This window comes from Xiphias gladius, chromosome 5, assembly GCF_016859285.1.
Source record: "Xiphias gladius isolate SHS-SW01 ecotype Sanya breed wild chromosome 5, ASM1685928v1, whole genome shotgun sequence".
Taxonomy (NCBI): domain Eukaryota; kingdom Metazoa; phylum Chordata; class Actinopteri; order Istiophoriformes; family Xiphiidae; genus Xiphias; species Xiphias gladius.
In genome coordinates this window covers 2,681,358-2,705,648 of record NC_053404.1, presented here as the reverse complement: position 1 = coordinate 2,705,648, position 24,291 = coordinate 2,681,358, and the positions used below count along the sequence as shown (strand labels likewise).

General features: G+C 42.6%; 1 protein-coding gene across 5 annotated transcripts in view; it reads right to left on the bottom strand.

Moving 5' to 3' along the window:
- Positions 1 to 24,291, bottom strand: part of LOC120790065 (partitioning defective 3 homolog) — a 320,005-nt gene that overhangs the window by 30,091 nt on the left and 265,623 nt on the right. Inside the window, exon 22 of one of the 5 annotated variants that reach the window (XM_040127338.1) lies at positions 21,669 to 21,850. The exons of the other annotated variants lie outside the window; for them this stretch is intronic. Within the exon in view, the coding sequence (XP_039983272.1) occupies positions 21,742 to 21,850 (109 nt within the window). The 3' untranslated portion in view covers positions 21,669 to 21,741. Of the gene's footprint in view, positions 1 to 21,668; positions 21,851 to 24,291 lie in introns of those variants that run through there. 5 annotated transcript variants of the gene reach the window in all.

The window sequence follows — 24,291 nt, the reverse complement described above, 5'->3', positions numbered from 1 at the left end:
GGTTCCTGCTATTACAGAGCCATTTCATCCATTTACTTGCAGATCAATGGGACAGTTACTGAAATGGCCCTTGGAGCAGTGGGTCAACCAGCGCAGACGCTTTAACCGTTTCAGTCGTGCACTGACTCCTCTCTTGTTCACCCGAGCCCATCTCTGTCTTATCAGGGCACTTCTCTCTCACCTCTGCTGTTTGTTTGGGAGATGAGTCAGTGAGTCGTATTAAAGTTTGATGGCGGCATCGGGAGGGGGTTTTGTTGGCTCGTGTTCTTTGCAGCGACGCTCTGATTAACAGGTTGCACAGAAACAAAGTCACTTTATGAATAAGTAATGAATCTGCCTGGACACTGCCAAGTTCCCTTTCAATTAAATTAAGTCACATAAAAAAAATAAAAAAAATAAAAACACAGAAGAAGGGAGAAAAAATAGACTCCCCTCCTCATTTGGATAGGAAAGTTAGGTAATACTGGAGCCTGGTAGGGGATTAACCACTCATTAAAAACATTTCAAAAGTCACCACGCATGGAAGGGGACATTGGGAGACTCAAACTGACAAATATGCATACAGGGGGTTCAAAGGAGCGTTGGACAACATTGTTTTGCTATAGGCATTTTCTCACGCTGTACACATGCATACAGACACACATATACACTTGATTACACACACCCCAGCATTCTTGTCAGGATGGACTTACCACTGAAAGCCCGCTAAAGAGACGGAATCAAATAAAGCCGTCAATAGACGGAGATTAAAAGGAGTGTTACACAGTAAAAATCTGATTTATGATGCTCGGGCTGGGTTGCTATGGGGGTTTTGGTGCCATGGTAACCCCGTGAACAGTAAGGTCGAAGGGGCGGTGGAATAAGGAGCCGAATGGGGAGAAAAAAAAAGGAGACTTTTAACCAAGCCTCGAGCCTTTACCAGGACCATGCATAAAGGTAGAGTTTCAATAGAGGGGTCAAAGTCCTCTTCATAAATAACAAAAGCCTTTCTCATTGTTTCCATTCAGGCCAGAACAGATCTATTTGTGTCCTGAATCAGAAAAGGACTTAAAGGCAACAAGTTCATGATATTAACTTTATAGAAATGGCTATTTTCACTCTCATGTGCTTAATGTCCTTCTGTTGCGCTCTTTCCATTCCCTCCACATGTCTCTGCCTCTTTCCCTCTTCCGTCTCTCAAATGTCCTTTATTGTCAGTCCACTACTGTTCAGCCAGTCCTTCAGCTAGCCAGCCTGTGTGGCAGTTCTGAGACCCACCGTGGTTAGCGGTGTGTTGTTGTGTTTTGTCCGTGGGAGCAGTCCTGTGCCATGCTGCTGTGTCCGGGGCCAAGGCCCTTTCCTATTGTCTGCTGCCATATGGAAGCCAGCACCAACATGGAGATAAGCCTGTCCTCATGCTGTTCCCTGACCTTCTCCGGCACCCAGCTGGCACTAAATGCAGAAATAATTATTATCCCAATTACCCAGGCCAACTCTGTCTCCTCTTTGTGTGCTGAGGGTGGGGGGTTGGGGGGGGGTCTTCACACTACCCCTAAGAGGTTGGTCTCATGCTGCTTCATACACTGAATATTAGCCTGTCTATCTCAGTAGAGAGCTGATAGAGAGTCTATAAATCTTGCTGATGATTCAATATTGTGTTACTAACAAGTGTATTTGAAACCAATTGCTAAGCAAACTCAGATGTTGCATAAAATGGGCAAAAGCCCATAAAATATGCAATGCATAATATGGCCGCATCAGATTGACTTAATGGTTAGGTATTGTGGATGCCACTCGATTAACTGTAGACTTTTTCAGAAGTTAATCATAATACATTTTAAAGTGGATATATTAAAAAAAAAAATTCATTAAGTGATTAAATAAATTTGCATTTAAATTATGCTATTAAAATGTAAAGGTATTACATTTTCCATTTAATAATTCTATTTCATTATTCAGTCTTAAAGTGAAAAAAACTCTTTTACCAGCCACCCTTCAAGTCTACAATAGGTACATAATTGATGCGCTTTTCTATTTCTCCTTTAGCAACATTATAAGACACCTCAAATCAGTGGAAATACATTTGTGATACTGAGATTATCTAAACTGTGCCTTTCCCCTTTAGTTTTCTGTAATACTTCATCAAGTCCATGAAAAAGGACAGAAACATGACTATACTATAGTTAGCACATCGATTTACAAAGTTAATGGATGGGGAGGATACAACCTTTGAACACACATAAACACACAGACTAATGCTGGGTGAGGAGAGGAGGGCAAGGTGTCCATGGTCATTGTTTTTTGAATTGTGAGATGTTGATTGCACACTGAATCCCATAAATAAACCTTGTTCAAAGGGCCCTGAAATACTGCTACAGAGACATGTTTAATAAAGTTGGCACCAGCCTTTAAAACCTGCTACTTTCACCTTCTCACCTTCCTTTAATCAGTTCCTGGTGCACACTGGAGCTCAGGACACCAGGGTCTGAACAGGAATGCTCCACAGATGTTCCAGTCTTCCAACTGCTAGAGCATCTGTGTCGTAAACTCTGTGTGACACGCTGAAAAGTGGATGGACAGACAAGATGACAGGTGCAGAGGGTTGAGTCATCCTCTGTGCTGAATACTATGACACCAAATGGAAAGACGTGAACCGCTGCTCTAGGTGCCTATAGGCTGTGATTGATAGATAAGATGAGATAAGATAATATAATATAATATACATAAATAAAATAACAAATTCATGCTTGAACATAAATATATAATATATAAATATAATAACTTTTTTCACAAAAACACAAAAAAACAAAAAAAAAAAAAAAAAAAAAAAAAAAAAACAAAAAAAAAACAAAAAAAAAAAAAACAGCATCATTAGTGCAAAAACGGTCATCACCTGCACCCTTCTCTCGTCTGCATCATTGCTTTCTTCTTCTTCTGCAGTCTTCTGCGGCTGGCTTTGCCGATGTGCCGATGTCCCCCTGAACATTTTCAATTTTACTGAATGTTGGGAGAGCTTTGGGCGGCCACCACAAAAAATAATCACTTAAAAAACTGTATTTATTGTGTTTGTTTGCTGCAGGCAAAGAATTTTTTTTTTTTTTTTTTTTTGGGGAGGGGGGGGTTTCATAACCATGCCAGGAGAAATGATCTCACTTGCTATCCTCTTGGGATCTCAGTAACATTTCGGCTAAATAGATAATGACGTAAATGCCACAATTTGGGGAAAAAGTGAGGGAGGACTTTTACATATCTCTGTAGACCAATTAACATATCATGTCTTTATCGACATGATAGCCTGTATAGAAGATAGAGGACAAGCCTGAGAGCCTGATCTCTATTTGATGTACTACAAAGCATATTCACATCCTATACTTCACAGCCTGAGTTGTCTCACAGAGGGTTAAGCAATTTCGGTCCTGAAACTGGGGCCAATTGTAGTCTTTCACATTGCCAGAAATCACTTTTGTACTTGCAGTATCAAAGGGAATGACCTGAAAGAAACGAAAACAACGCACACCCCAGTGGAGTAATGAAAGCAATGGAGGGTGGACTTGAAGAGATTAGCCTGCCAGCACTTACATTTAAATGCCTCTATCTGGCCTTGCCTCACTCCATCACATAGAAAATGTTAAGAAGCAAAGACGGGAACAGTGGGGTTGATTAAAGTGTGGTTGGTGATTAGGTCTGAGCAGAGGTGCTTTAAGTTATTTAAATCTGTCCCGTTCGTCAAGGTACAGAGCCACGGCCAGGAAGGCGCATCATGGCTGATTCCAATGGAGTGAATATAAAGACAGAACTAAAAAGAACCAGATAAGCGATCCTCCCCCCGCTACCCGGCAGTGTTTATTAGCTCAATGCTGCTCAGGTAACAGCTTTAGAGCAAGCAGCGATGGATTGGATTGTCCTGTGTTGGCAGCACAGCAACCTCCATCCAACCAGGAAAGCTCACAGAGTCCACTTTTAATTAGAGCCATCTCTGTGAGAGGCCTCTCGGTCATGAAGAGGTGGCAAGGGGGAGAGGATTTGTGAAAACTGTGATTTAATGTCACCTTGAAAGACAAGAAGAGAAAAAACGAATACGCATGCCATAAACACTGCTTAGATTTTCAAGTAAAAAGAAACAAACTACAATGCAAGCCACTTGCTCGCCCATCACTTTGCACATTAAACACTGAAGAGTCTTAAGAGTTTAGGCCTGTAGCTTTTCATGTACTCCCACCCCTAGCAACTGTACACTGGGGCTTTCTTGTGTCTCTTTTGCCTTGCCAAGGCTGTGATCTTTTCCCTGTGTGTGTGTGTGTGTGTGTGTGTGTGGGTGCCAGCGAAAGACAGACTAGCATTGCCGCGGGAGACGATGAGAACACTGACCTTCTCTTTACCATTACAAAAAAATGAAAATGGCTCTGGTGTTTTTTGACGGTCTCTCATCAGTATTTCCAGGATGGATGGAGAGATTGGGTAAGCGTGTATGCGTGTGTATGAAGGGAAAATGTGCGACAGAGAGAGGGGATGACTTGGAGTCTCAGAAGGGGGACAGAGCCATCAGAGACAATCCCAAAAACGCTCACCCCCCTCCGCTGACGAGGCACAGCACTAACAGTTACTAATGCTCAGAAATGTGAGAGTGGTTATATATGTGTGTGTGTGTGTGCGCGTGAGTGTGTGTGTGCACGAGCACGTTCATTCTAAAATCCATTGCACAAAATCACTTTTCAGAACGCCTGACCTCCATCTGTCGGGTGCTGCTGGTGCCATATTTGTTTTCGTTTCATCTGCTAAGAATCAAAGACTGTAATCCTGCTGAAATGGGCAGCGTAACAGACCGTCTTACAAGAGGCAATGTGGAAGTATGATTTTGTGTCTGTGTGAGAGGGAGTTAGTGGGTGAGTGTTTAACACAGGAAGAACATCCAGGACCTGACTTGACCCCCGCGCGCAGAATGCCCCACTTTCTGTCTGCTAATACACACACACACACATAGCCACAGTAACACATTCTTTGTATCTTGGACCGAGGTCCCGGCAGAACCTCAGCATACAATACCCCAGTCTGTCTACATTACATAAAGTCTTTGTTTCTATGTTATGTCCAGTGTGTGTATCCCAGTGTGGGGTTCTGCCTTTAGGGGATGTGCCTAGTTGAGATGGCATTTATACCGTTCTTTTGCCGTCATCACCTCTTCCTGATTTTGTCTGCTGGATCGCACCCTGGAGAGAATGAAGTCACTCAATGCTCCATACATCAGCCCTTCGCCGGCGGCACTTTTTGGCCATACCATAAAAGCATTCAGCATGAGTATGCCGAACAGTTCATGCTGAAGTTAGTGTTTGCATTAGAGTTATACCAGAATCAGACAACATACAATATCATCCCAATAATGACCCAAGCCAACAGATATAGGGTGTCAGGCATTAAAATGAGTGCTGGATATGACATGTTTTGCCATTTTATTCCTGTGTAGTGAATCAGAGTAGCAAGGCCCCAATAGAAAGACTGGCATGTCTTAGTTTTTCATTTTTTTTTTCCTTCTCTTGCCTAGTTTGACAACATCTGTGACATGGTCTGTGACCCTCCAGATGCCACGGTTTGTTGACATTAATCCAGGACGTCTGTCTCTGGCCCCTCCGCACCAATTAACTTTGATAGTCATACCAATAATGAAATATGCTACGATTGGTCAGGATTCCAAATGTAGACTCTTGGCCAAGTTTGATCTGTAATTTGGATCACGACGACATAAATGACCTGTGGTCTGTTCCTCACACCAGGCAGATATTAGATTTTTGTTTGATTATCAGTATTTGCCATCCATGTATGACGGAGGTATTTTCCTAGATCTAGCTACAGTAAAACGTCTGTTAAACACACAAACGTCTAATTTTTCATTAGACATTAAACTAGTTATCAAATTGTCAAATGTTACTTAATTAGTTAAGTTACATTCTCACCAGCTGAACAGCTGACCCTCAAAGCATTTCTGGAATGTACCAAAAACTGTTTTATACACACCAAAGCGTACTCTGGTGGGGGTCAGAGGGGTGTGGTGAAGTTTAATGAATATTGTTTTATTCTTGTGCCCGACATGTTTGACCTCTTTATTTGCTCTCGGGAGTAGAGGGATGGTTTGGCTGACCTTTCACACGTATGTGTGACAGCGATGGCAGTGCCGCAGGATGGATGAGCTGAAATTCCAAGGGCCTGGGCAGGTGGAATGCTCCGAGTCTGATTCAAAGCGATCCGGCTTCTCTGTCTGCCAGAATGTCAAATGACAAGCCCCGGCACACAAACACTGACACACACACACAAACACACACACACACACACACACACACACACACACACACACACACACACACTGTACAACACATACACACGTCGCCTGAATGAGGAACACTGTATGACATATCACTGGGCCCGACAGGGCCGGAGAATGAAGAGATTAGTGCGCTAGCCTCTCAGTGTCGAGCCTGGGCAAACGGACGATTTTGATATGAACACCTTGCCGAGTCTTGTTTAGAATCTCAGTTTGACGGCTTAAGAGAGCAATTTTAGATTTTATTCCAGCTGTTCAGAGGTTTGCAAAGCCAATATTGAAGTGTACAATCTTTTCTAGTTTGGTATGGATGGAAAAAACACAGACTTTTATGTATTCACTATGGCAAACGCATAGCGAAGACCTGTATTCGTTTTATTATCACACATATTGGTGAAAAAACATCGATCCATTGTTTTGTTTATTTACTGTCAGGGATGTCATCCTGGCTGAAAAGACCACTTATTGGTGAACAAACATGGATCCATTGTTTTGTGTATTTACCGTCAGGGATGTCACCCTTGCTGAAAAGACACCTACACAATTTGCACTGGAATTATACAAAGGGCGCCATTTCTTTTATTCAGCAGCTATGAACGGGAGAGTCTTTAGCTGATTGCTTCGATTGATCACACAGGGCGGTAAGGAGCTGGTCACAGAACAGCCCACCATTGACCACTGCACATGGGAGGGACTGCGCAGCATTGGTGGAAATAAATCATGTGTTAAAATTATATTCTGATGTGGGGCCTTGAGTGCATATTGATTCGTAATTATTTGTACTAACAGTGGCGAGGGAGGGACAATGCCATCCATTACTGTGTGAAAATAGGCAGGGGGATCAATGCGAGTGGAATAAGGATTGTGGTGAAAAGCACGGTGGCCATTCCTCTGTCAAAGGCAATCATTAGCCTGAGCAGAAGAGAGAGCCCTCTCTGCCATGACCATAGCTTGCCTTCACAAAGCTGACGGTAAATTACATTCCATTCACGGAGGAAAAATTGACCTCGCTACTCTTGTGATGGCACAAGAAGCTATGTAAGAACAGTGTCTCTGGACTGAGGGACAATCATCCTTTGCTTTCTACATTTATTTATTTTGTTTGTCTTTTTCTGTGCCACTGATGCATTGTCACTTGCAGTGGGATTTTGACTCATTACAGGAAAATGACGTAAGTAACTGAGACCATAATAACAACAGCAGATTGTGAAGTACTCACTACACATAAGAATGAGGTGACATCGAGCTGGCCTGACAGTAGGGTTGTAATGTCAAGGTCGAAATTAGACAAAAACTAGGACACGCACACAGAGCCATGACAGCCAGATACCAATGGGGGTTCATGGTGGTCTACACTATGTGATGCCTTAAGAAATACATTTGGTGTTTTGAATATGTAGTATTAGATGACTCATTATGTCATGCTTGATATGTGTCCTTAATGAAAAGATAAAATTTCCCATTATGTAGACCAGGGAGTGCACTGCACAGTGACCCACACAGGCAAAGATTTCAAGGTAACAACTGGAGAAATAAGTAGTACAAATACCGTGCGATAAAGTCTGTGTAGTAGTGCATTAAGTACAAGACAACTTCATTCCAAACTGAGCGGGAAACAGACCCAGAGACAACCATCAGTTATTAATGTGACTGTTCCCAGTTTCTACTAATTAAGACAGGGAGCTATAGAGTGAAAAACCAGCAAAACAACAAAGAAAAACTAGCTTCTCAGTTAGAAAATAGGAGAAAAAATGTGAACTATCTAAACACATTAACCAGAGCCTGCGGGCCCAGAGAATATAAACCTGCTTAGCTACCCGCCATGTACACATTCACCCAAACATACACACAAACCCACCAAGCAAAGAAAGGCAATCTCATCCTCCCATTATGATTTGATGGCTCAAATTGTAGCAATGATTCAAGTGTGGGCCTGTGGGTTTTGTGGATGAGCCCAGAGCCTGTTATTTCACCACTGGGCACCAGGGGATGGGAAAGGATGCTATTGCAGCCAACAAAATGACCATTATTTCACAGGCTATGAAGCCACTCTGGACTGTGAAGAAGCATGCACCTACTGCCTGATCCGTCAGGTGCATGTATGTGTGTGGATGTAGTGCTATGTTACCATTGTCCATTGTTACCTCTGTGTGTCTGTGAGAACAAGTGGAAATTGTTTGGATAAAAATTGCGAGGATGCACACTGCAAATTGTGTGTATACCGATTCCGTGGATGTGTATGAAGTGGCCCCAACGTTCTTCGTTCATCTCCTCCTCAAATGGCAGAAGTCATGAGAGTAGCGTGGTCCACATGCCTCGCATTATTACATGAAATACATTGTGATTTGCATGGTTTATAATATGATTCCAGGTAGATCAGGGGATATGTGATGAAATCCATATGTTTACAGTGTAACTGTATGCGCAATCCAGTACATAATGTGTGTATCTATTGGGCATTTGAATGTGGTCGTGTTTGCAAAAAACAAGTTTTTTGTGAGATTGGGCTGCTGGCTATGCAGTGAGAACACAGACAAGTAATATCTGTCCCTGATAGGTCACTGATTAACTCCGTTTACATACTAAGACATACATTGGATGTTGTATATACTGTATGTTGAGTATTTCTTTGAACTTGCATATTGGACGCTGTACACTATAGGGCACTATGAACAGTGAGCATGCGTACCAAATATTAGCAGCAAACCTATATGATTCAGGGGCCCAGTGCTGGACAAGGGCCCAAGAACTTGATAGTTATTATAGATATTTGCTCAGACTGACGTATTGTCTAGGGGCCTTGCTGCTAGTGAGAGCCACTCCAATGAACATGGAACCGATTATTACGCATGTTTACAAGAATAACTCTGAGCAAACCCAGGACATATCTGTAAGATACCCTGAGGTTGAGTGATGATTTCATATTTTGCCTCTGCCTTATTTTGTTTTGGTAAACAGGCCGACTCAGTGTAGCACATCAAAAACAGAGAGCAATGTGACATGGCAAGTGTTTTTGCTGAAATGCTAAAGATGGTGAAGCTATTGGATGATGGTATAATTTCTACTGCCTATGTACTCCAAGGTAGGGAGAAGCTCCAGCTGTGAAAGCCCATCCCTCCCTCTGCTTCAATCCTAGTCAGGAGTTACATGGACTGGTTACAGGAAGGAGGGCAGCTTTTCGGGGAATTGGAGTGTGTTGGGTGGTTACCTTCCTACTAATATATCAGTTCCTAGAACCCAGCTAGGAGCTGACATGTTGGGAGTGCAAGACTCCCCCCTTGCTCCCAGCTGCACAGGACAAACACAGACCGGTATAATGCTGAAGCAAAAATTAAAACAATGTTCAGTGGCTTCTTTCTACCATACCAAGGAAACAAACAGATGTAAGGAGCCAACTCAACGAGCAACAACAAATCTGCTGAGGGAAGGAGTGGCTGATGGTTACAATCTACCACCTGTGCCACTGGTGATAGCTACCAGAAGCCAAGTACTTCACTCAGCGGACAAAAATACCTTGATCCGTCGAAAAACCCTGGGTTCCCATAGAAACAACTCAGATGAGGTGAAGGCAACAGCTGTACTAAAGAACATAGTCTGAAACAAATATGTTGTACTCTCATTTCCAAGATATTTCGTTCTAATAACAACTATTGAGACTTTTTTTTTTTTTTTTTAAATACATAAGGTGTATAATTACAGTTAAATATACCATAAGCATTGGAATTAAACCATTCAGAGTAGGTAAACCATCGCTATGACTGACAGATCTTCCAACTGTAAGTTAAGGAGGAGAGGCATAAAAGGCTAACAATAAGACATCTGACCTGTGGGTATTTCAACCCCCTCCCTGACTGGGCTAGCTGGAAAGTAAAGCAAAGGGAGCAGGAGGAATAGTGGAAGAGGAGAGGAATAGTGGAAGGGAAATATAGAGAGAAAGGGGCTTAGCCTTATCTCCTCCATGCCTGGCTCACTCCAGAGGTACGAGCTTGAAAGGTTTCAAAGTGCCAGGGTTTGGCCCTTGTTGGTGCATTACACTGTTTCAAAAAGACCTTTATGCTAAAGCTGAGGAAAAAGGGGTGTCTGAACCTAGATTTATCAACGGCTGAAGGGCTTGTTAAAATTTAGCCCAACAAAAATATAATTTCTCCTATGATCATCAGCGCTGTGGTAAAGGGTGCCAAGTCATTTCCAAAGCAGGTCCAGCTATGTGTGAGCAAGTCTAGAGTCCAAACAATATCAAATAAGAAAAGCGATATACCTTTCGGCAGATATCCCTTAGCATCTTGCTTATTGTAGCATCTCGACTCAAAGCACAGACGTTTGACAAATCCGTACCCACAAGTAATTGTGGAAAACCTATCTTCAAAACATTGTTTAGCATTGTTTAAAGCTGAGTCAACATCCAGTAGAAGAGGAGACAAAAAAAGCACATAAATGCACTGACACATATATGATGACCTTTAGATATACAGTAGCCTTTTTGCACAGCAACACATAGTCACAGGGATACAGACTAGAACTGTGCACTAAGCTGTTTAGATTTTCTATCTACCCACCAGTTTTGACAAGGCTGTCATGACCTTCTTGCACTCTCTTAACTTTCTTTCCCCGAGTCACAAGAAGAGTTTCAGTTCACCTCAATCGCTTAAATCCCTGAGTGGTTGCTCTGGAGAAAGAGGGGCTGTCTTTTAAGTCCAGATTTAAATGACATGTGTGTAAACAAGAAGACTTCTGGCTTTTCTCCAACACGAGATGTTGCCATAATTTCTCCTGACAAGCAAGGCTTCAAATTGGCATTTATCTAAACAGGCTGGGGAAACAGTGCACCAGTGAAAGTGACACATGTTTAGATTCAGCATAACAAAGGCAGCACCCCTTGGGGGTGGGGTGGGGTGACAAGTCAAAGGTCTCCCTCTGTGAGAGCTGACATGGTGAGGATTAAAAAAAGAAAATTGCATTAATTAAGTCATTATGGGGGGTTTGGTGTGTGACTTTTGACTTTGGGAAAGGCGGATAGTGAATCAACAGCCCATACTTGGGAATGCCCATGTGTTAGCTTGTCAGGAAAGAAATATGCTACAGGTGGGAGCCATTCAGCCACTCTGCTGGTTAAACTGGTTGTGTCATTTTCTGGGATCAGATGTGGGGAATCATGTTCCAGAGATAATTTAGTCCAAACACAAAATTATAGTTCAGTCCGAGTTGTGGTCGGGCTGATGATGGAAGCAAAATAAACATTGATTCAACTCAATTCCAAAAAACAAAACAAAACAAAACAAAAAAAACTAAAATCTTACCAACACGGGTCAAACACCCCCATGAAAAGTTAGACATTTAATTCCCTATTACCCCTCGACCACCTATGCAGATATATAATTCAAATGTCGGCTTGTGTTTCTCTCACAACCACCCATTCACATCAGAATTAATCGCCATAGATACACACCCCTCTTGTTGGAATATGATTTCATTACAGAAACGAGATGGAAAAAAAAAATCTTTGACTCACAGCTTTGGTAAATGAAAGATGGTATCTCCTGGTGCCACTGTTTTTCCTCACAGTTATTGGAATGTTGGAGGATGTAAAACAACTGTATTTGCTGCTGAATGTGTTTGTCACTAGGGGCGACTGTCTTCAAAGAGGCCCGGTCAAAATACGACAATAACTGTCAACATCTCTATTCTGATATCAACCCATATGAGATGGCACACATGAGATACATGAGAATATGCACTCCTCTGTTAGATCTACACAGGCTGACACAATGAACTATGTGTTACATAGAAGGCTTTTTTCATCCCCCTGGAAACTACTAACAAGACTTTTGCCTGCATGTTACTTTGTTTGCTAAGCAGGGAGGCTGTGATTAATGCCCACTTTACCTGAACTTTTGCATGCACGTGCAGCAGTCCGACTTTGAAAGTGGTACAAGTTTGTCTATGTGTGTGCCCTGGGTGCCTGCTCCCTCAGCATCCCGCTTCCCCAGGGAGTTGCCACAGACGCATAAACCTGTCGGCTCTCATGATCGGCAGGGCGATGCGTGGGGACACGCGGTGACAAGGCTCACCTAGATTCATTAGACCTCCTAAGGACCAGATCCATACAGCACTGCAGGCGTGTGTCACTGCTGGTTACCCTGACGCAGACACACACACACACACAACCAGAGCAAAACAAATCCTCGAGATAGGAAAAACATGGAACAAGACCTAAATCAATCTTGATACACAGTGAGACCACCTAGCAGTCAATATTGGACAGTTCATGTCAAGGAGTGCATCAGGCATTGTGTTTGACTTCTGAGAGTAGGCTAAAGTTGACATTGTCAGGACTGGTAAAAGCTGATGGCAAAACACTAAAGCAACGGGGCATAAAATGGCTGCAGTGATGACATGCTTGCCACAAAACTAGTTTTGTTGTCTGGTGGCAAAAGCCGACTGATGGAGCCGGAGGATGTTTAGCCCAGAGGGTGGAGAAGCAGGCTGGATCGAGACTTCTGACTCGCTGTGAAAAACAGATAAAATAACACTAGGCCCTTCATCAAGAACTACCTTCAAGATACCGTTAAGCAAAGCACATAAACTGTGCCATTAGTAGTTAGAATATACACTACTGAGCAGCTCCGGCTGTGGATATAAAACTGTATCAGTGTAAAGCAAGGAACATGCACGCTCAGTTCAGTTTCTTTGCATAAATAAAAAAAGGCAGAAAAAAAAAAGCAACCAAAGATAAGCTATTTGCAACCACAGAATGTTGCCAAAATAGGACAGCGTGCACAGAAGGCGACTGCGTCTCTGTCTGTTTTATGAGTGTGTACATGTCTGTCTACGGTTGTTTGGACAGATTTTGGTTCAAAACCATCGTTCTGAGGACACGTTGACATTTTGAGGACATTTTGGCCAGTCCTCACGACTTCTAAGGGCTGTTTTAGGGAATATATGATTACAAAGAGTGTCCTCACAACTAATGTAAGACAAGTGAGTGTGTGTGTGTGTGTGTGTGTGTGTGTGTGTGTGTGTGTGTGTGTGTGTGTGTGTGTGTGTGTGTGTGTGTGTGTGTGTGTGTGTGTGTGTGCGCGCGTATCCCAGTGCCAGGGCTGAGGCAGGATGGGCAACAGAGCTGGCAGCCATGCTAACCAACCCCCCGACTCCGTGTCTGCTCTGATTAGATGGAGCTTCTTACCAGGAGCTCTGCCAAAGATCAAGACAGACTAACAGATGTTCCCCTTATCTCAGGACCAACCTCAAGCCCATCAACTCCTTAACACTCACAGACACACGCAATCGCAGGGACAAACACACACCGTGAGACGGTGTGCTTTTGTTAAGTCTCATCCTGGAAGGAACCACAAAAAATTCTTTTCACTTTCAATTATGAATAGTAATTAATTCATAGGTATACACAGAGGCGCACACAGAGACGTACAGAATACACATCTCCAGACCCCAGTGGCTTCCTTTGGCAGAGAGATGGAAGCATTTGCCGCTGCTCCACCCCTCCGCCTTCCTCCAGCCGCATGCAGTTAGGGCTGAGGTGGAATGTCGAGGTGGTGGCTTTGAAGAGGTGTCTGCTTCGTGTCAACCCGACATGACACAGTTATTGTTCTCGCCATGCACAGCTGATTACATTATCTCTCTCTTCCACACGCCACAGAAAGAGCGAGTTTAAAAGATGGGGATGAGGTGTGAGTGGAGAGAGAGATGGAGACAGAAAAAGTAGCAAAGGAAGAAGGAGGAAAGAGTGGAGGAGGCTCTAAATCAGGAGACGGAGATCAGGGCACAAAGACGAGAAGCAGAGCTTCGGGCCCCCAGGGTTTGGGGTCTATGTGTAGGCATAATGAGCGGAGCCAAACATATCCAGCCTCATTAATTTCAGCTATCAAAGCCACCTTTTCTGTGTGCCACGTTGCTTGCTTCTCCTCCCATCTGTGAAAGCCCTCACTTGTCACCTAAGATCAAAACGAGCGAGACGAAGTGCTAGGCTAGCGGAACCGTAAGCTGGAGAAGACACTTATTTCTTTATGCGCGCACTGGAGGAAAAAAACAGGATTTCTGAGAGAACATTTTGCTTTCTGCAGCCAGAGTCTGGATTTAGATACCTAAGGATATTCCCAAACACCTGGTGTGGAACGGAGACTTGCAAGCGATTAAACATCAATATTTATGAAGGGCATCTCCTCGGGATGGTAACAAGGAGAAGCAGTTTTAAAAAAAAAATAAAATACCAAGGGTCTCAAATGGAAAAGCGCAATCAGACTGGAAGAAATACCACCATCCTCCATGAAGTGAAAAGTCAATATGCCAATTACTCTCTGTAATGAAAGTAAAAACATTCAAACTGTCAGCACAGCAATATACAGCAGGGAAGTAATAATCATTAAATGAATGAATGAGAATTTCTTGAATCCTGTGCAAGGAGAAATTAAAGTAGATTCATTTGAGATACTAAAAATACAAGAAAAACTATACCAGGAGAAGCTCGTTGCTAGGGGTTTTGTAGCTCTTTTCACCCTTTTGCATCAGTGTTTTTCCTTCTCTCTGAAAGTAAACACATGCCTCGTTATGAGTTATTTCTCAGCTGAACATCCACAAGCTGCGGCTAGTTCTCCAAAGCTGCAAAATTTCATAAACTAGTTTGCTCTGCGATGCATTTCATCTCCTGTTTGTGACTTCTGCTTGTAAAAACAGACTAATACACACCTCAGGGTATCTGGAGCTGAATTCTTTGGTTACATGCTTTTCCACACTCTTCCCACAGCGGCTGGGCAAGGTGGTCGTTGTTACTCTATCGTGTGCTGAGGACAGGCCCGAGGCGACGACATCCACAACCGCCAAAGCCTCCAGACCTTGACATCTGGTCTGCCCTCATGTCCCCCGCTTGTGCTGGCCAGACAAAGCCAGCACTGGTCAAAAAAAGATGGCATCCAATGCTTGATGTTTCACGTGTCAAGCACGGTCCGAAGCTGCATAATGCTGAGCACTCATTTGACACAGAACGTCTACTGGTTGATAATCTATCCCATTAGGAGACGATGCCAGAACATCATTTGTAAACATCTGGAAAAGCGTAGGGGTTGGTTGTCATCCCGGGACACTATCAGGGAGTCACACATTCCCGATCTTATCACTGGGGCTCGCTTCAAGTTCTGCTGTTATACGGTGTCTCAGTGGAGAATGAAGCGTATCTCTATCTCTTGCTCGCGTCCCGTGCTAATAAAGAAAAAGAAAGGAAAAAAATTCCCCCAACGTGAGGGTGAGAAGTGGAAAGGCTGTCGGGTGGCGGCCAAGTTTGCGTCATGTCCTATCTGGCTTGGCGTGGCATGTTATCGCCATGGCACCTCCCTCTCGCCCTCTAAAAGACAGTTACGCTCTGGTCATCTCAATTCGCTGTGTCTTTTTTCCCCTCCACTTTATATTTCCCTTTCTCTGGACTCTCACCTGCAATTTCCCTTTCGGTTGCTCAGGCTCCTTCTCAAACACACATGCAAATACACACAACATGCACAAACACACAACATGTGTACACACACACACACACACACACACAAAGTTGAAAACTTATAGAACCAATAAAAAATCGAAAGTAAATAAACACTTAAAACTTTGCCATTGCAAAAGTTATAGACAGCCAACTGATATTTTCATTAGAAAAAAAGAAAGTGTGAGTAGATTTGAATATGAAAAGCAAAAAGAAACAAAGAGTCCTCCTTCTCTTTGGTCTCTGCCTGGTAGATTTTTTGTTTTATGAAGGTAGAACGGTGAGCTGTGCAGACAGATGTAAAGTTTTTCACACAGTGGAGGCATGAAACGGAGAATTCACAAGGGGGGCTGCCAGATATGTGAATGCCTGTGTGTGGGCGGTGAGGTAACTGGGGAAACTTGCCATACTGCACTTTTATCAGTGTTTTATAATGAATCGAAAGTGACGGCCCCCCCAGACTGTTTCTTTGCTGGGGGTTTATAGAGGATCTAGGGGGACGGAGGAGGTCATTTTTTCACTTTTGGTTAGCTGTCATTTTCAGTTAAAAGGTGAGCTGGAACCCAGAGCTGTGCAAATTCAATTTTCTTCATATTTTACTAAAGAACTACGAGGTAAATTATTTTGTAAATCTGATCTTGCTCTTGTTCCTTTGACACTTTGTAAAAAATGTCACTTGAGAAAACTGAAACGATATATAAACTTTAAAAAATAAACTTTTTAGTTTTTGACATTAAAATTCAATTTTAATGACGTTGGATGTTGTCACAAAATGTAAATAATCAGTTGTTTTAACATTTGGATATAACTTTGATGATTCTGTCCTTGTCAGTCAAGCCCTAACGGCAATTTCAGCATCTGTAGGGATCAATCCAGCAGTTCTCAGACACAGATCAGTCAGCAGGGCTTTAAGCCTGGGCAGGTCAGTCTCAACCCGGCTACTTTGGTTGAGCCGCGGACCCTCTAAGCAGCCGTCACAGTGTGGCTAGTGACAGAATATGTCAGCAAGACACTAATCCCTGTTTAGCCTGCACAAACAAAGACAAAGGCCTCTCCCTCCCTTTCACTCACTCTTGTTATTCTGCTCCCTGCCAGTCCCGCTCCTACCCACCCAGCCAGCAACTCAGCCTGCCGCCTCCCCACCGCTTAGCAGCCTTCATACAAATTCACACACACACACACACACACACACACACACACACACACACACACACACATAAAGGCCCATATGGAGAGGCCTGGCAGTTGCCATTGTCTCCCAGGTTATCTCCTCTCTCAGCACCTGGTAGGGGAGGAGGGATTAGCCTGCCTCCTAACCGCTTCAAGAATGCTCTCTCCTCTTTGACTCTGTCCCGCCACACTTCCTGTTTTGTTCTCCTTCCACCGTGGTCAAGCACCATATGTCAGACTGAATGAGGCTTATCCCCGAGGGGCAGGCTTTACATGTACGAGATGAACGGAGTAGGAAGCAAAGATGAATGGGCCTCGGGTTCTGCTTGACATTCTCTCACACACACACACACACACACGCGCACACACAGGGCCAAATGGAGCACATGCACACTAGCCCTCTGCTTCGGATTGTGCCAACACTTACCTATGATAAGATTACACTCTTACAATAGACTTAGTGATGTAGTGGCCAAAATTAGTAACTGTCATCATGGCAAGACAAACAACAACAAATTGCTACCATAGAACTACAAGGCTCTGTCTGACATTTTGTGAAAAATGCACAATAAACTTTTCTGTAACGCGTGAGGTTTATTTTTAGTTTTATTCATTAATGATTATGTAATTCAAGAAAAGAAATAGTTTTGTTTTCAAAGCTGTTCTCTAAGTTTGTCCTATAAGGTTCCGGCTGATAAACAAATCAGCGCTCTCCTTACTATGTAGGAATAAAGATCACGAAAGATCATTTGGCCTATGTGAGGCTTTGAAACCTCCCAGTTTATGATATCGGTTGTTGACATCAATGACACTGTAAACGCAACTGATAAAAAGTCGTTTTTTAATTTAGTTTGAACTTTATGAAAAGCTCTTTTTTACCATTAGCTGCCACGCAAGTCAGCTAGCTTGCTGATATGCGTTAGCAAGAATGAATGGTATTAGTATTAGTAATAGGGGCTTAAATTTACCATGCTGAAGAGAAGACACCAATTGTGGCCAGATTTTTAATTTGTAGGAATCTGAGAGGAATTCTGATTTCTAGATAGCCAATTGCTGATCATTTTAGTCTTCTGATGCTAACTCTATCGTGCTACATAGCCATGCACTGCCATGCATATCCTGTGAATATATGAAAGAAGAAAATCACACAGAGGGACATTTTAAATTTGTTGCATTGTTTTCAATTGAATTTTCAGCAAAACTTTATGACTTGGATCGTCGTTGAATCTGTCAGTTCAAATCTTTGCTTAACCTAATGTTTTAGTATCTACATTAAAAATAAATGTAAATTAAAAATATGTTTCTGAATTGTTGTCTGTGCCCAAATATCCTGTATAATAACTCCCTTTAGTAATTGACTCCGCCAAGGAGGTTATGTTTTCACCTGTGACTGTTTGTTGGTTTATTTGTCAGCAGGATATTTGGGCACACAAAAGTACTGAACTGATTCACACCCAACTAGGTGGAGGGACGGGGCATGGGCCACGGAAGAACCCATTAATAATGCAGTTTTTTCGGCTTAAGTTATCCAGCGGTAACACCTAATGATACAGTTGTAGTTGCTGAAAATGAAACCAACTTTACACCATTATTCATTAAGGATACGTATTCTGTTTGTATGAGGAAAGTGACGGTGTAGCTTTGATCCTGCGGCGTGGGATTTTGTTCATTTTTGCCGTTTTCAGGGTAAAAACAAAATGTCTGTGTTGTGTTTACTACAGGTCGTGTACCCTTTGTGACAAAACCCACACCAAGGACGGTATTTAAAAACATGGATTTTGTGATTCATTTGCTTTTTGCTTAGATGGACTGGCAAACAAATACTGAGGCCTTGGTGTTAGTGAGGCGAAGCCATTAAGGCCTACAGATAACCTTGTATGTCTAATATGTCATAACTCTGCGACCTTAACAACCTTGTGAGGTAAAAAGTGAAAATAAACAGTGCTCTAAAGTTACCATCATCCTTCACCAAATGCCTCTAGTTGATCCCTTTAATCTACCCAGAAATCAGGGCCTTACTTTACAGAGTGCTATCTGGGCCGTGAATTGCATGGAGGCAAAACAAAAATCAATAATTACTTTAATTGTGTTAGGCTAATGTGCAGGAAAGCCATCTAAACTCACATCAGCCAGCTTGGCCAGCATGCACGCGGGCAGGGAGGCAGATAATGGAGGATGGCTCTGTTACACCTATGGGTTAATTACAAGCAATTCATCAGAGAGATGCTGCGATGACAGTTAATTGATTTGTGAATTAATAATAAGGGATAAAATAATTCTGCTGCCAATGTGATTCCACCGTCATGGTACCTGGCCAACACAGAGAAATTCCACATGCTGGGGGGTGCTTCTACTGATCAGACTGATCATGTGAAAAACAAACCCAGGTTTGAGATGAAACACTTTATCTCACAACTTGCTATTTGATTACTTTGCCAAATACATGTATTTTTTTTTGTGGTTTTTGGTTTTGTTGTTCTGTTGTCACGTCAAATGCTGCACGGGCGATGCTGCTGTCACATGACATTTCTCACTTGGCAGAAAACTTGCCCAGTTGCTAGCTGGCCGAGCTTTTAGCGTCTAGCAACCAGGTTACTTCTCTGTGTCTCTGACACCTGAAGACAGAAAGCAAGTGGGCACCATGCACAGCACACTGTGGGAAAACACTACTCTGAGGCCCCTTGTCAAGCACTCCTTTTCACAATCTCCTCAGGGCCCTTGGAAGAGAAGGCGGTAGGAGAGGGAAGAAAACTAGCAAAGAGAGAGAGTGGTAAGAAAGAAGGCGATAGAAGCATGAGTGGATTCTCAGGCAGCAGCAGGGCCATGGCCTGCAGGGAAACAGGGTTATATCACTGTGGTTGGTTAAAGGTTGTACTGTTCTTATAGCCAGGTATGGGGGATAGCTATGTTGAGGTGCAGAGAGAGCACAAGGTGGTTAGGGGGTCACAGGGGACTGGAAATAATGAAGAGGAAAGCCTCATTCACTTCCTTGGTTTAGCCTTTGGCCTATAATGAGGGCTCTTGACACCGGGGAGCATACTGATACGACACATTTGGCAGCCTGGCAAACTGACCCGGGAGCCTGATGGGTGATTGACAGCTACTCCTCAGGGCTCCAAAGCTGCCCTGTGTTTGTGTGTGTGTGTGTGTGTGTGTGTGTGTGTGTGTGTGTGAAGGTGTGAAGGAGGGAGTCAGACTAACAGAGAAGGAAAGAGAAAGTGAGATGGAGTGAGAACGAGGATGAGGTGACCAGGGGCTGCTGATGATGAAGGGGGGAAATGTACTAAACCAACCCTGGAAAGGTAATTGTTGGTAATTTAGTGCAGGACCAAATTAGAATTGAGGTTCAAACAGCAAAATGGTCTGGACCAAAACTGTTTAACAGATTCAGTATTGCTGTGGGCACTGATGCGTGTGGCTTCAAGTGTGCACGCTTGTGTGTCTCAGTCTCATGTATAATACAATGTATTTCTACCTAGACTCTGCCTCGGCTGCTTGATAGCTTGTCTCCTGAAAATGCTAAATTATTTTGATGCCAAAATGCCACAGAGTTTGGCCACAAATGCGATTAGATTAGTTCAAAGATTTTCAGGGAAAGATTTATGGTAAAAAGTTATAGTAGTTGATTCTATAAAACATCACAATCATATTTATAGCACAGTGTTATTTATCTATCATTCATTATTTTCCTGAGAGAAGAATGTACGATGAGATTCATTTTTCATAGATTACTTTTTTTGTGTGATTTTTACTGGGATGATTGACATAAGAAAATGAATGGTAATTATATATATATATATATATATATTATAGTGATATACTGCAAGTAAGAAAGTGAAGTGATGCATTACATTTGTTTTCCCGTTACATTATTGTGAGAAGACGTATGTGATCTCTTTCTGTTGTATGTACAGTACTGGTTGAAATTATCAGCACCCCTGAATTTTAATTAGAGAATTTAGAATATCTTCAGAAATATATGCAAATGAACCCATTTTGTATAATCAGAATTTTTTAATAAAATGTACAAGGTTATTGAGCAAAAGAAAATAAAAAACAAAACTTGCATAACATTGAAATAATACAAACATAAAATGTACCCCAGACACAATTTTTGCGACCCTTCTCTAATATTTGGTTGCAGAACCTTTGGCAATGATGACAGACTCTAAAGCCATGGCTCCAAGATGGCTCCAAGCCACTCTTGGAGCCATCTAGAAGCTTCTTGCATCTGTCAGATGGTAGTTTCTGCCACTCTTCCATTGCTATTTGTTCAAGGTCTTCTAAGTTTGCAGTCCTTTTCCCAGTGGCAGATTTCAGCTCTCTCTAAAGGTTTTCAATGGGATTTAGATCACAACTCATTGCTGGCCAGTTTAAAAGAGCCCATCTCTTCCTTTTCAGCCACTCTTTTGTCTTGATGGATGTGTCCTTTGGGTCGTTGTCCTGCTGAAAGACCCAAGACCTTCGCCTCAAAAGTTTTCCGACACTGGGTAACACATTTCGCTCTAAAACGCCTTGGTAATCTTCTGATGTCATCATTCTGTTGATACATTCAATGCCTCCGGTACCGGAGGCAGCAAAGCAGCCCCACAGCCTGATAGAACCTCCACCATGTTTTACTGTAGGTAGGGTGTTCTTTTCCGCATGGGCTTCATTTCATCACCTATAAACAAACTGAATCACTGCGTTCCCAAAGAGCTCTACTTTGGTTTCATCTGTCCATAGAACTATACCTCATAAAGACTGGGGTTATCTAGGAAAGTTTTTGCAAAGATTAGTTTTGCCTTCTTGTGCCTTTTTTTTAATAGCGATGTCCTCCTTGGCCTGGTACTTGGTTTACTTTGCGGCGTATGGTACGGGCTGAAACCACCACTCCAGACTGCTCCAGGCCCGCCATTGTGCTAAAGAAACTGGAAACAATCAGCCCTTTTTTACAATGAAAACATCATTCACTGGTTATTAGGAAAAATTAGGCACAGGTGAGTCTTATATGTTTGTGTTTTTTTGTTTGAAGAACTAATTTAAAGTCATAAAGGAGGTGCCAATAATTGTGTCAAGCGTACATTTTATTTCTGTGTTTTTTATTCAACTATACTAAAGCATTTTGTTGCTGTTGTTGTTCAGTAACTTTGGACATTTTATTAAAATATTCTGACTATGCAAAATTGATCGAGCTGCGTTTATTTCTAAAGATTTTCAAAATTCTGTACTTGGGGTGCCAATAATTTCGACCAGGACTGTAATGATAGATGACACTAATGATTAAGCATTTAAGAAAGGTGGTATTGATTGTCAAGGTGAGACTGTCCTTCTGTAAAGAACGACCCCACAGGTCATATCTGCAGACCGATGGCCTGTGATGTTTGACTATTGGATAATAATGAGTAGGAGAATGAGCTCTTTATGTCTCTCTTAACCGGGGGGACATATATCAGTCTGACCCAGGTGTAAACACTGACTAACAGTCTATTTGTCTTACAAGCCAGGGAGACCCAGACCTCGCTGCTACTCAGCTCATAAAACAGACTCCCAAACCTGGAGGGGAGACATGTACCTGGTGTGTAGTATTTAGATACTGTCACAACACAGTGCCCTGAGTGGAAAAACAATATTTTAGAGTAAGACATGGCTGAGTTCTTCAAAGCTGGTAGCTACAGGCAAGATTATATGTTTAAAAATCGGCCTGTCCTGTCAATCTAAATCACATAGACATTGTAAATTCAATCTAGTCACTAAATGAAATTATGTTCTTCAGTAATATTTAACTAGAGATTAACATTACATTACAACATTACATTAACTAGAGATATCACTTTGCAGAGTCTGTAGCTATTTTTAAAAATTATATATAAAACTAGCAGAAATAAATGCATTAACCTTACCTGGTCTAAACTTATTACAGATGTATAAGACTATAAAAATAGCTGCTAACTTATATTTAATCAGCAAGAGATGTAATGCTATGAGCAGTTGTGCAGAGGAGTCAGTGAACCTGTAGGAAACAAAATCAACACATGAAAGCTCCTCTACTGTGTTTACTTGCTGTCAACATACCGCAGGCACTGAGCCACCTAATTAACACCTATGTCAGGTGAATGTGCCAATGTGTGTGTTTTCAATCTCAGTCAGATAGAGGGCAAACAAAGCAAAATCACAACAAAAGGAAAGCAAAAGTATTTTGGCAGGAGGCATCAGTCACAATGCCACGATACAAACAAAAAAGACCAAAAAAAAGAAATTAGCTATAAGCAAATGAAAAGAAAAGGATGATCTCGCATGAGTGTCAGCAATAATGACACAGTGACAGCTCTAGTTTATATGGCCAATAACTGTGTCACAGCATCATTGAGCTGGCCTGGTGAATTATAGCCCTCTCAGACTCTATTGCTGCCATTTTTCCTCAAGGCTCCCTGTGGAGCGGCACTGTCTACATGTCGGCCCCATTCTTCTGCCCCTCGCCTACATGAATGAGGCTGGTAGGTATGTGGGGAGTTATGGAGATGGTCACAGGCTGTTGCATCTCATATCCCCGATGGTTGCTTTAAAGACAGACTGATGGGAGTGATGAGAGCGAAGGGGGAGAAGTGGAGGAGGGGGGGGGGCTGGTGTTTAAGGAGCGTCTCTGTGGAGAAGAAGGGTTGAGTTATGGAGCGTGGTGGAGAATGGAAACACCGCACACCACTCCGCTATAGCTGGATGAGTGATGGGATGGTGAGTCTACAGCTGTGGCCTTGACAGGGAGGTGAGGGAGGGTGAAACACTCTTCACTTCAATCACTCCGGCTCTCTGGAAGGTGGAGGGCTGCTCGCCTCCCTGTTTTCTCTTCTTCGGGGTTAATCTTTGTCTTTTTGTCCTGCTCACTGTTCTCCCTCCCTTTGCTATTTTCTTTTTTGATGATTATTATATCCTAACATTTTTCTCTCATTCATGAGCTCTCTCTGTTTATATCTCTCCAGCTGTCTCTCCCGTCCGGTGTCCACCCATCATTCTTCCTCACTCACCTTCTCTTACTCCTGCTTCAAAAGGTGCACTGTTGACCAACATAGTGGGTACACAATATTATCAAGTCAGCTGTAGCCTTCGAAAGCCTTTCGTTCTATGAACCCAGTTGATATGACTTGTGTCAGAGTTTGCACCTCTTCTTTTCAAAATCACAACTCTGTTAAATTGGAAAGCACATACACTATATCACACATCTGCTGATAGAATCGGTTACTCCTTCCAGTTATAGCAGTATTGCCGATGTCCATCAAGGATACCCTATTAGCCGAATGGTTACAGCGCATGCCACATAACCGCAACGTCCATGGTTTGGCTCTTTGAATATGGAATATGGAGTCCAGTATTGGTA